Here is a 12,382-nt window from a genome sequence, read left to right as displayed (position 1 = left end):
ATTTCTATGCGAACTGTGCAACTCTTTTCCCTTAACGTGCTGGGAGATGAATAGCTCTTAACGTGCCTACATTAATATTTTACTGGACAGTTAATACCAGCTCGTAGCTTATGTAACCTGTTCAATATTAATAGTGTGTCCTTCATCTTCCAGATGTCGAGTGGTGGTGACGAAGTGAAGAATCAGCACTGAACACACAGCAGAGAGACACGTCAACGTTCTTTGCAAGTTCTCTTCACACAGTAGGCGTTATTACGGTCAGAACATTTTAGTTTCTGCCATACAACACACTTGCTGAAAAACAAAACTACAGGTATTTCAGTGCATCTGCTCACAAGTGTGCTTTACAAAGTTTCAAGTCTGGATAAAAGCCTATATTTTGTTAGAGTTAAGTAGCGTCTGTGTCTAAAATACACAGCATGATAAAAATATGTTAGGGAGTTAAACACTTTTTGGCAAAGAGTGGAGTGGACCAGATGATGCCAGCTCTCAATCCCTGGCTGGTACAGTACCAAAACAGGGTAGAGCATTAAGATGCAGCACAGTACCATGAGAAAGGATGTTCCCTGACTGCCACTTGTTCAGGAAAGACACACCAAGGTACTGTATGTCTCACTTTATGAAAGCACGGCATCAGTGCACGTCCAGGAACTGTGCTTGACTTTGGCCTGGTGGCCACCAACAGAGAGATGATGCCAACAGGATACTGTATGTCTCCTTGCAGGGCTGAAGAGTCCCTGCGTCCGCTCTGTGCAGCAAAGAGACATGAGTCTAAGGAGACGCATGTTCACCTGGATCACAAATACACTCCTGTACACATGGAGTTTCCACACTCACAAGCATGACAAGCCCCGTGGCTCAAGCTTCTAGAAAGGAAGGAGAAGGAAGGAGAGAAGCTTCTCTGTGTCCTTCAATGATTTTGAGGCCTCTGCAGATCTCTGACCAGGGGTACGATATTTCAACTGACAGGCCCGAACACAGGTACTGTGTATGGTGTTTTACTTGAAATGCTAATGCCTGTCTACACCACAGGGAGCAATACAGGAAGGCTAAAAATAACTTAATGACAATGACACTGCAGAAGCGGATGGGGCTTTTTTATATAGAACTTTTGGAGCTTTTCACAGTAATTGGGAACCGAACTATTTCATATAAGCAAACGTGAACCCAAAGGCACCCATACTAAGGTGCAGGCAGACAGGCATCGAGCATGATAATTATTTTGTCCAACTCTCTTAAAAACAGCAAAACTAAAATATCCCGAGAAGCACACAGACAGCACCTTGACAGCAGCTGATGGAAAATCCTCTCTAAATGTGGACATTTATATTTCCTCTTCTAATGGGAAAACCTTTATTCAAGAAATACTGCACATTTTCTGCACAGAACTTGCTTCTATAGCTACATTTATATTTACCTATTCTAAAATTATTACAAAATTGGATCAGTCACACCGTGTGACATTCAACAGACAGAGACACAGTGACGACTCAGCCCACCCGTAACATCTGTATCATTCAGTGAAAATGATTAAGAACACAAACGGGTTCTATGTACAACTAGTAGGTCATAGGACTACTATCACTAGGCCATAGTAATAACATTTAGAACTGGTGGCCTTACAAGTTCCTTTACGCCCTCACAGTTCCTGGAACGAGAAGAGAGAGGTCAGCACTGACACAACAATCTCAGCACGATCAGACCATCTTCCTGTGCTGAACATCAGACACCAAACTGAACTCCGCAGTTTCCAGCGTCTTCAGCTGCCTTCTCCCTCTGAGGCCAGTGCGTCCAGCAGGGCTGCTCCTGCTCCACCATACGTAGGGGCCGCTCATCTCCAAAGCCTTAATGAGCTGAGCCCACGCAACGTCGCTATGCGGAAGAGTGATGAGGACTGGCAGGGGCACGAATCCGACGGCCGTGCGCGGTCTTGGCTCAGACCCGGGTCTTGGGTCGGCTTCGGGACGGACCGAACCATCGAACGGTCCCATCTCCACGCAGGACCCACTCCCAGCTCTGCCAGAGGGCACTCTGCGCCTCCGGAAAAGAAGCAGGGCTGCCAAAAGGGGAGGCCTGGCTCAGCTCCCGTGTCCGCGCACTTGGGGGATATTTAAAGTCAGCCCGTGCTGCGGCAAGCTTACCCAGGCTGTCCAGCAGGGCAGGGCCGCCCCTGCCCTGGGAACGTCCTGAACGCACGCAGGAGGGAATGGACACCCTCAGCTGTCTCAGTCCTGCCGTCACAGCACCTCAGCAGCTCTGCCTTCCTCTGGCAGCCGGATATTAAAGAAAACCCACAAAGAACCCACGAAGGCCACAAGCGTGGCGATTCTCTCATGAGAGCAGATCTCTACGGTCTTGAGCTCAAAGCTGACCAGCGGAAACGGAGGAAAAATAAAACAACGTGTCACGGTATCTGCATCATTAAACTCCACCGAGCTTGTGTTGTCAATTAGAACCGCTTTGAAAATGCGAAATATCTCTCTTGTTTAACAGGCAAATAATCAACACAGAATACTCGCGCGAGAATGAGCATGCAGCTCAACGCACACTTAGCTCAAACTTAACTTTGGGGCGGAGCGGTGGCTCTGGGGCTGAGGATCTGAGGAATCCTGCTCCGTTGGGCCCCTGAGCAAGGCCCTTCACCCCAGCTGCTCCAGGGGCGCTGTACAATGGCTGACCCTGCGCTCTGACCCCAAGCTTCTCTCCCTGTCTGTGTGTCTCATGGAGAGCAAGTCGGGGTATGTGAAAAGACAAATTCCTAATGCAAGAAATTGTATATGGCCAATAAAGTGATCTTAAACCTCGCGGCACTTGGAGAAAGAACCTCAGCTACCAGAGGAGCATTAAGCCCGGCAGCGCTATTACCCCGGGAAGGAGGAAGAAAGGCAAGTTCAGAGGGGACTTGGTTATCGGCCACTTTCCTCAGCAAGGTGAGGAGACGGAGGACACACGGGAGGGCAGCTGGTAACACACAGGCACACAAACGCAATCAAAAGGAAAGACAATTCTTTCAAGGAACGTGCCCTTGTTTTGCAGCAGGTCCCGTGGCGCCTGCGTGGTCGAGCGAGCGGCTCGCCGTGGCGGGGGGGGAACCCCGACTCGGCCACCTACCTGCTCTCGCTCCCGTGCTCCTTCCTCTCGCGCACTTTCAGCCACTTCTTGAGCAGGAAGCGCTTGCGGCGCGGCGAGGCGCTGGGCGTGGAGCAGTTGGACCAGGGGGCGTCCTCGTCGCTGGAGGGGGTGATCTCGATGGAGGGCAGCTGCAGGTACTCCTTGGAGCCCGAGGCCGCGCGGCGCAGCGGCCCGTTCTCCTGCTGCTCCTTTTCGCTCAGCACGTTCTTCATGCGCCGCATCTTGAAGCGCTTGCGGCGCAGGGTGGGCGTGGAGGAGCTGGACCAGGCCGGGTCCACCGCGAGGATACCGCCGTTGCCGCCGAGCCCCGGCACCTGCACCTGGAGGGCGGGAAGCTGGAGTGTCTCCGTCATGGTCCCCTCGTTCCCGGGCGTCACTCCTGGGCAACAAGGGCTCCTCACAATTTAGCGGCGGGGACAGAGGAGCTCTTCGGTCAAGCCAAACGGAGCCCAGAGGAACCGATTCCAAATCCAGAAGCAAGAGGCTTGAAGAGGCGCCGACCGCAGCCCCGCTCTTTCTCCGGTTCCCACTTGGCGTTTTCAGCGCGGGGCTTTAACACGCAGGTTCTCCATGACAGTTCAAACCATCCAGCACCTGGGACCTGCTCGGGGCGCAGCGGCTGCGGCTCCTGCTGTCTTCTCCGCGCTGTGTCCTGCGTACGGATGGCTGTGCTCCTCGGCAGAGGGCCGATACCGCTGAGAACGCGGCGAGCGGGCTGGAACAGAGGCTGTGTCACATAACAATGGGGCTCTGCTCTCGGGCCGGCAGATGAGACGCGGGCCTGCCGGGAGTGTAACCGTACTCCTCTCTCCCCTGGGAACCGAGCTGCAGGGCGACAGCTGCTCCCGCTCCCCCGCTGCGCCCTGACTTGGCGCAGGCAGAAAGAGGTCAAAGGGCACCGGCAGCCCTGGCCGAACTCGGGGGCGACCGGCCTGGGAAGCTGCCGACGCTCGTTTGCGCGGGCGGTCTTCAGGTGCAAGTCCTGTGCGTTCCGGCCCGGGGGGGGGGGCTCTGTCTCACACACACACCCCACACCTCGCGACGTCCACACAGCGGGGCCCGGACGCAGCCTAGAGGTTAGAGTAAGGGTGACAGGGTGGGCGAAGCAGGGGATCTCTCCGGCTAAGCAAAGGAGACGCATGCTGGCCACACACACACACACAGGACACACACAAAACCGCTCAGCGGCACACACTTGTCTGTGCACTCTGCTCAGGCCCTGTGCTGCACTACATGCCGTGTCCTTTGGAGCCTGTTGGTCGCAGGATATTGTCTATTGTAAGGGCTGGCTGCTTCAACAGGTGGAAGAGTGGCTGTTCTTGCCAAGTTATGTGTGTGATTGTAATGCACGGTTTGTCATTACAGATGGTGTTTACAGTGTGTACAAAAAATGGTCTCAGGCATGATTGCGAGAAGCGGAGCAGACCATTTTGTTTAAAAAATGAAAACTTTTTTTTTTTTAAACAAAGTACTTTTAAATTTAAAAGGGTGTCATTTTCCAACTAGTTCTTTTTTCCTCCTTTGCCCTGGCCAACATGCAGATTCAAGCTTATTTTTAAAAAGAGTCCATCTGGGACACACAGAATAAATAAGGATCTGGTGAATGGCGGCCTTTCAGAGCTGGTAATGAACTTCCTCTCAGAGCACGCTGACTGGCCGCCTTCTCCACGATCTGAAACCGTAGTCTAAATATCCATGAGATTTGCCATTCCTTGTAACAACAACAGATTGAATCCTATCATCTAACAATTTGGTTTTGATTCTAACCAAATGAGACTGGGGCATAAAACTGGCATTTAAAGTTCGGCAGAGCCTTTCTATTTCACTCTAAACATGGATAAGCACAGCAAAGGCAAATTTATCAGCCGCTGAAAATGCCACACAAAAACATCCACATTTAATAGACTACATCAAAACCCCAGCCACAAGATGCGTGTAAAAGAGAAAAACACTTCCTGTGAAAACAACAAGAACAACAGGATGCAGGAGAGTCGGGTCGATCTCCTAGATCTACAGTAACCTACAGCACAGCAACAGCAAGATCATCCCAAATTCTGAATAAATGGGCCCAGCAAAACATGAGACATTCCCATTTGGGATTAACTAGCCCACTAGTGCCCTGAACTGGAATGCCCGATTTGTGCTGACCCCCACACTCACTCACAGCGGGAGAGCCCCATGTGCTCAGGTACTGTGGCAATAGAGGCAGACAGCCTCAGCGTGCAGGACTATTTGTGTTCAGCTGAGACGGGCCACACGGTATGTTAACAGAGGCAGTTGTTTATCAAGGGATATCTCTTTTCTTCAAAAGAGACAAAAAGTATCACAAATGGGACTATTCTAAGCTACTACCGTGTGTTATACCCAAAATCTGCTGTGAAGAGCACAAACTGGGACATTGTATTTCTTTAAGACAAAGACTCATCTGTACAAATGTCAAACCTTCGCCCTCAACTCCACTTTTAGTGCATTTTTTTTCTGCCTTCCATTAGTATGATGTCTACTGTGAGGGCGGAAGTGGATCCAGGCTCCCAATCTAACAGCAAAGTAAAGCAAAGAAGGAAACAAAAAATGTATCTCTCTTGCCTCATGATGTTATTTCCACACTGAAAAGTAAAACTTATCACGCAGTACTGAATAACCAAATGCATCAGGAAAAAAAACGAAACAGCTAAAGTCACATGAACAGGTGCCAAGTAAAAAACTACTTACTGTAGGAACTGAATCAGCAAACTGATACTTGGCTTAAAAACCAAGTACACGTAAAAAAAGTAAGTTTCACTTTTCACAAGTTTAACAAGTAACGGTATATTCGGATCACACATCAGCTACAGTTCTGGGGAAACATATTCAGGGCTATAGCATTTCAATAAAACAAAATCGGAGGCAGGACTTAATCTTCCCATTTTTAAAAATAACTACGGAAAACGAGGCAATATTCCAGAAATTCCCCAGAACGACTCAATAACAGATTTCAAAGTACAAAACTAAGCGAGAATTCAGGAGTAACGCAAAAACAAAGAGCTGGCTGCTAGTGGGCCATTGGAACTGGCTCAGAAGAACGGGTCACGGGCTTCCCGAGCCACTCTGAGCGGAACCGGACCCTCCGTCAGCCCAGCTGGAAAACCCCTCTCTGGAATGGAGCCGGGCTGGCGGGGGGGGAAACGGCATCAGCAGCAGGAAATGAAGGAAAGGAGAGAACCGGACCTGGGGCTCCTCCTGCTCACCGTTTGATCAGGACGGTTTTAGAACCGTCTAAAACAAACTGGGTGAGGAGCCTCCGGCCAGAGCAGAGGCCGTCTCCCCGGGGACAGCAGGCCCAGGCCCGGCAAGGCAGGGCTGTGAAACACTGAACTGACACAGCCGCTCCCACCCCCTCCAGCCAGGCGTCTCACTGAAGGTCAGCCCACTTCAGGAAACACAGTACAGAAAAGAGAAGAGCCGGTCCCTCAAAAGTCTCACTGCATTTTCTGATCTGTTCAGGTACAGTACGTTGCGATGGAAAGTTTCTACCAAAAAAAAAATGCACTACTAATGAGAAAATGTACCAATGTACTAATGTTCAGAGGAACAACAACTATGATCGCTGCCATTAAGCGTCCGTTAAGTAAAAATATAACGAAAAATAATAAAACAGGGTAAAATACTACATACTGTAGGTTTAAAATTCAGGATTAGCAGTGGTGCCCTATGGGGGAGGTCAATTGCTTACGGTGGGTGTTGGTTGTGTTTTCTACTGTATCCTTTAGCGAATATTTTACAGTGTATTTACGGCATGAAATAAAGAGCTTGTATATTTATAATTTAAGAAGGCACAAAAAACATTTTAATCATTAATCACTGCGATTGCAATTGTTTGAAAAAGTAAAGACGATCTAAAAAGCATATATAGTGTACTGTATATACTGTATTTTTTCTCATATAAAAGTGTTTTGGGCTGATAAAATGTCATGAGTCATTTAACAGACATTTAGCAATAACGGACCTCTTCCCCCATTAGTCTGTTAAACCGAGAGTTTATCGTACAAAACTGTATACGGTACTGTTTCCTGTATGTTCCAACAACGAGTTTCTCTTGAATTTAGTCTGAAATGCCAGCTCACCTTTCTTGGAGCTGCTTTGATTTCACACCAGGAGACTTAAAATGACTGTTCAAAATCTGTAGTAAGAAACACGTACTGTTTATATCATTTTTGTGGCTAAATAATATACTACTTTTTCAATAAAAAAACCTTCAGCCAGGCCACAATGGGACTGTAATCATATTCTCTTCTGCCTTTTAAATGGGTTTATGGTCTACAGTTAATCGTCCTGTAAATGAATAAGTACGGACAATTAACTGTGGATCATAAACACGTTTAACAGGCAGAAGTTAGACGTCACTGGCCAAGTCATAATTTTTTACAATATTTTATTGTAAAAAGGTTTTATGGGAAAGCGTTACAAACCTTAAGCACAGACATGGGAACCCATGCTGAAAGCCATAGTCGTATGAAACAATTCATGATCCAAATGACAATATGTCCTGTATTTTAATTAACTTTTTCTCAAACTGCAAAATTAAACCTAAAGGGTCTTTGAACTCGCTCTTTCCTCAGAACAGATCTACAGCTGTCTGGAACGAAATCACTGGATGTCACAGCACAGGAACAGCTGTAGTTCCAGCTGAGGGACAGGAACTTCAGGCTCTGAAAAGCAGTGAAGACTACTCCCAAGCTGTACATCTAAATCAGAATATTGCTCTGATTCAGCGCAGAACGTGATTGCTTCTCTTCCTAGCTGACAAAAACAGAGCAGGTGTGGTTGTCAACACATTGTCTGGCGACAGAGTCTGTGGTAGGAGCAAAACCTCAGGCCAGACGTGCTACATTTTTCACTTGAAAAGTTGTCAGAAACTGGCTTCTTCTAGTGAACTGTAGGTTGTGTGAATGTGTGGAATGCTCATTAAGTCATGAACAGTGATGGATCACAGCCGAATTTTGCACTCTGTGATTTATATTACTGAGAAATCAGGGCCCAGAGGCTAAATTAACTCAAATCCCATTGTGCAAACAGTGTTATCACAATCATTCAGAACAAGGAGGTGGAATCCCTGTGCTGGCTGTTTGATAAGCCACTGGAATATTCACCTAGAGGTACTGTTCAAATATTTGACTAATAAATTCACAAGGCCATTGACATGTGGGCAGAGAACTGCTTCTGGCTCTAAATGAAACTTTATCTTCTAGTTAACCATCTCTCTTTAACTACACATTACTACAGGTTTAACTTATGAAGGTAAAAGAGTTAATTCAAGTAAAAACCTGATTATTGCTAAATGCATATCGTAAAACATACAGTTCCATTTTTTTTTACTGCTACTTTTTACAGCATTGAATGAGATAAAAATACAGCCTCTAATGACCCACTAGATCATTTTTTATGTCGACTAATTTCTTTATGGTCTACTGATGGCTTACTGTATGTGCAAGTTTTACTCAAAGCTGAAAGTCTGGTTTAAAACAACTTTCCCCGAGGAAAACAAGAAAGTCCAATTTCTCGTCCATCAGGTTGGGGCTACCTTAACTGGAACTGCACAGCAGATCTTTTAAATACGAGGAGCACAGAAAGAGAACGACGTTCAAACCAGGTGAAACGCACAAGTGGGGCGTGGACCGTCAGTGTTTTACTGTGAGCAACCCTCATGTACTGCAGAGTACGACAAGCTCAGCGTTTTGACCGTTTTCAGCACCATTTAAACTGCAGTTAAAATCAATATTACCCTCTTCCAGCTCCCATTCTTCCTTTTGTGTGAAGAGGCTATCCACTTCTGCCCCCGCAGAACTGATTATTCAGCAAAGCTCTGAACCTCTGGGTCAAACCTGTTATTTCAGATTGCCAGAAATATGTACCGTTCGCACTGGCAAATGGGAGTCTTCACTAGCAGCAGACCTGTAGACTGAGGTTCAGTTTTTGACCAAACGCAGTTACCAACACAGCCCTAAAGGGTCATGTGATGCACAGATCTCACCTGCTCTCCACTAGGAGGTGACAAAACAGCTTTTTGTGAAAATGCATTTTGTGGCCTACACTCCACAGTACACTCATGGAAATAAACATTTAAAACTTTGATTTGCACAAACTTGCTTCATTTAATACATAGTATTTATGCAGAGGTAACTTGTGGTTCTCCCCTCTGACTCTGATAGACCCAGCTCTTCTGGTTTTCATTCATAAGAGCGTAAGAAGGGCCAAAAGGCTCTTGTTTACAGCTGCTAGTAGCTTGAAGATCTCATCCGGCTGTTTCTCAAATGAAGCCAAGACAACACTGCTGAGCCGCTTGTCCCAGACCCCCACAGCCCTTTGTGTAAAGAAGAGCCTCCCAGTCCCAGTTTTCAGTCTCATTTCCTCTTAGTTTCCGCTGGTGTCTTCCAGTCTCTTTCGCTGCTGATGCTGCAGACGTGCCCTGTGCTGGCTTGGCCAGCTCTCTTCCTCTCCCCATCACTCCTCCGCAGAGCTGGAAGCCGGCACGAGTAACGACACCCACCGCTCTCCACAGTCCCACAGCGCGGCTCTCTTAGGTAGGATGTTGGTCTCGCCTAAACGCACACGGCCCAGGCATTTTTGGGCTATTCTTAGCAAGCCCTGCTTCTGCTCACGACTGCCTGTTCGACGCTGTATTTAGAAAAACGCAGTAAAGAGGGCTTGTGAGCGGAGGAGGAAAATGAGCTCATACCTCATTACATTGCTCTTAGCGGCACCCAGATGACTTGCCGCTTCCAAAAGAATGGTAATTCGGGGGTGCTCAATATTATAGCTTTCTTTCATTTGGCACTAATACAGCTTCCCCGTGTTGATTGAGACACAAGTTCTCGGCAGGAGCCGTGTCTCAAACCCAGGGCTGATGGCATTTGCACAGGCTCCGCTCCAGAAGGAGGACCAGAGAGATCCTCATCAGCAGGGCCTCGGGGGAGTGAATCACAAGCCCCCCATGCGTAGTCGGCGCTGCCCCGCAGCGGTCCGCATCAAGCAGCTCATTCTTAAGGTAACATTAAAAACAGTCTTAACACCATCAAGCACTTTAAGAATGTATTAGCTCTTGATGTTGTTTTGATTTCATTTCCATTAGAATTCATCTACCACAACAGGTGTATTTCAAATCCTCACTATCCTTATTCTCGATAGTGCTCGACTCTCAATACATTGCCAGGCCAGTGACTTCTGACACCTTTTCTACCGCACATGAAAATGAACAGATGGTCAGTGGTATAAATGCAGTTACAGAAACTAGATGAAATTATTTCAGGCAGTTCAGATAAGCTCAGAGCAAACTAGATTCTGGTCAAGGGAATTTACTGAGACACCTGTTCTTGGAACAGCCATGAAACAATTCTGGATTATATGTACCACTGAAACACCCGATTTGCACCATCATCACCTTGCACGGCACCGCCGCGACTGCAAGAGGAGTTTTCATCCCACAGGACTATTGTTACTGTATATCAACAGCATAAATATTCATTAAACTTTACTACTGTTGCTCTCAAAATGGCTGTTCATCTGGCTCTGTGCACGCACGCACGCCCACACAGTTTCTCCTGCCTGCCCGCTCCAACCAAATTCATTTCGGGATGCACAAGGAAAGCAGCATGCATTATAGATAAAGAGCGCACTTCAATTTTAGGCTTCACACTTCACAAGAAGCATTCCACAGGTGCACAGACAGCCAAAATTCCCCAAACAACTCCCCCGCCAACACTAATAAACCAGGAGCCGGTGCTCGGGGGTCGTGGCGCGTTACGAGTCGGGACAGACTGTGGAGGGCGGGGAAGCTCCCGAGCCGGAGCGGACAGGCAGGTCCCCCGTTCCTCACCACAAGCCACATGCGGGGTGCGTTAAAAATTGAAAAGCTTGTATTTTAACTCCAGGGGTTATAAAACTGGGCTGGGAGATGAGCAAGAAACATAACCCAGGTTCAATGCAGAGAAACCCGTGCAATGCAGTATTAATACAGATTTGGCAACCTGCCTTGGCTGGCCGGCCTTCTGTGACTGAATCGCTAATGTAAGATGGATACACGTCGAAACCTTTACTCTGCTGCTCACTTCACAGGTGTCCTTAAGGGCAGGTGGGAAACATACCATCTCAATGAGACCGAGTGGCATTCGGCAGCAGAGACCTACAATACGCTTCATATCACTGCTGTGTTGATGTACTTGCTAGTTATTACCACTGACTGAGGTCCTGACGGGACTTAAGCAGAGCATTTGTCTAATTTTAGACTTCCTAGATCCTACTCTGTGTCCACACGCACATCAGCAAAGATCAAAACACCCAGCTGGCCGACATCATGGCTCACTGAGATGAAAAAAGGGCGAAGGGTTTTTTGTGGTCAGTTTTTATGTCTGCCCTTTTCGAGGTACCTTCATTCATTTTAAGCAACCAAGATGGATTTGACCTCTTTGTCTCTTTCCCGGAGGAGTTCTGTTTCACCTGACAGGGTAAAACAAAAGCCAAGGAAAGCTCACAAAATGATGCCCTTGTCACAGGTCAGAGCCTGCCAAGCCTGAGCTGACAGTGTGGGGCTCTGGGTGGCCCAGATCACAGGTGTGATTGAGCCTGATCAATGTGAGGCTCTGGAGGGATGGCTGGGTCACGAGCTGCACTGCCCTCACTCCCATGTGGCTCTCAGTCTTGAGCAGACAGCCTGAATTGCTGTCAAAAAGAAACACGTCCAAGCAACACTGTCTCCTCAGTCTTGCCTAACGATCAAACTGGAAAAAGCAGCTGAAACTGAACATAACGTTTTGATTGTGTGTTGGCAAGCAGGCAGAGGAAAGTTGAGCTCTTCTGCGTTTCTTTCCAAAAGTATTTACTTTTTTTTTCTGAGGGCCTATTTACAGCAGTACTTCTTTTCATGTACAAACACACACACTCACAAATGTCCTACTGTGTTTCCCATTTCCTACAACAAGGACTTGCTTGTGCAGCAGGGCAGATCTGAAACAGAGGTCTTCATTTCTTTTTAAAATGCCCTCATTTGATTCTATATATGTCCTTTGTCATATATAAATGTCTATTTCACTCTTTAAAGAATATAGCAATATACAGTACAGAATCAAGTGCCTTACAGGCTTGAATCCCCAGTCACTGGATCGAAAAGGCATGCCAGGCATTCCACAGTCTGGCATCTTGCATAGTGCTTGAACTGTGCTGCAGACTGCAAACCCAACACTGTAGAAACGGAGGAGCTCTCTTTAGTGACTTTGGT

General features: G+C 47.4%; 1 protein-coding gene across 11 annotated transcripts in view; it reads right to left on the bottom strand.

Annotated features, from left to right (window-relative positions):
- gramd1ba (GRAM domain containing 1Ba) overlaps positions 1-12,382 on the bottom strand; it is a 188,273-nt gene that overhangs the window by 108,900 nt on the left and 66,991 nt on the right. For 8 of the 11 annotated variants that reach the window (XM_069182753.1, XM_069182754.1, XM_069182755.1 and 5 more), the window contains exon 2: positions 3,112-4,202. The exons of the other annotated variants lie outside the window; for them this stretch is intronic. In XM_069182753.1, coding sequence (XP_069038854.1) covers positions 3,112-3,485 — 374 coding nt within the window. In that variant the 5' untranslated portion in view covers positions 3,486-4,202. The remainder of the gene's footprint in view (positions 1-3,111; positions 4,203-12,382) is intronic. 11 annotated transcript variants of the gene reach the window in all.

This window comes from Lepisosteus oculatus, chromosome 23, assembly GCF_040954835.1.
Source record: "Lepisosteus oculatus isolate fLepOcu1 chromosome 23, fLepOcu1.hap2, whole genome shotgun sequence".
NCBI classification, from domain to species: Eukaryota; Metazoa; Chordata; class Actinopteri; order Semionotiformes; family Lepisosteidae; genus Lepisosteus; species Lepisosteus oculatus.
Note: the sequence above shows the minus strand (reverse complement) of the source record. Positions and strands in the feature narration are given on the sequence as shown.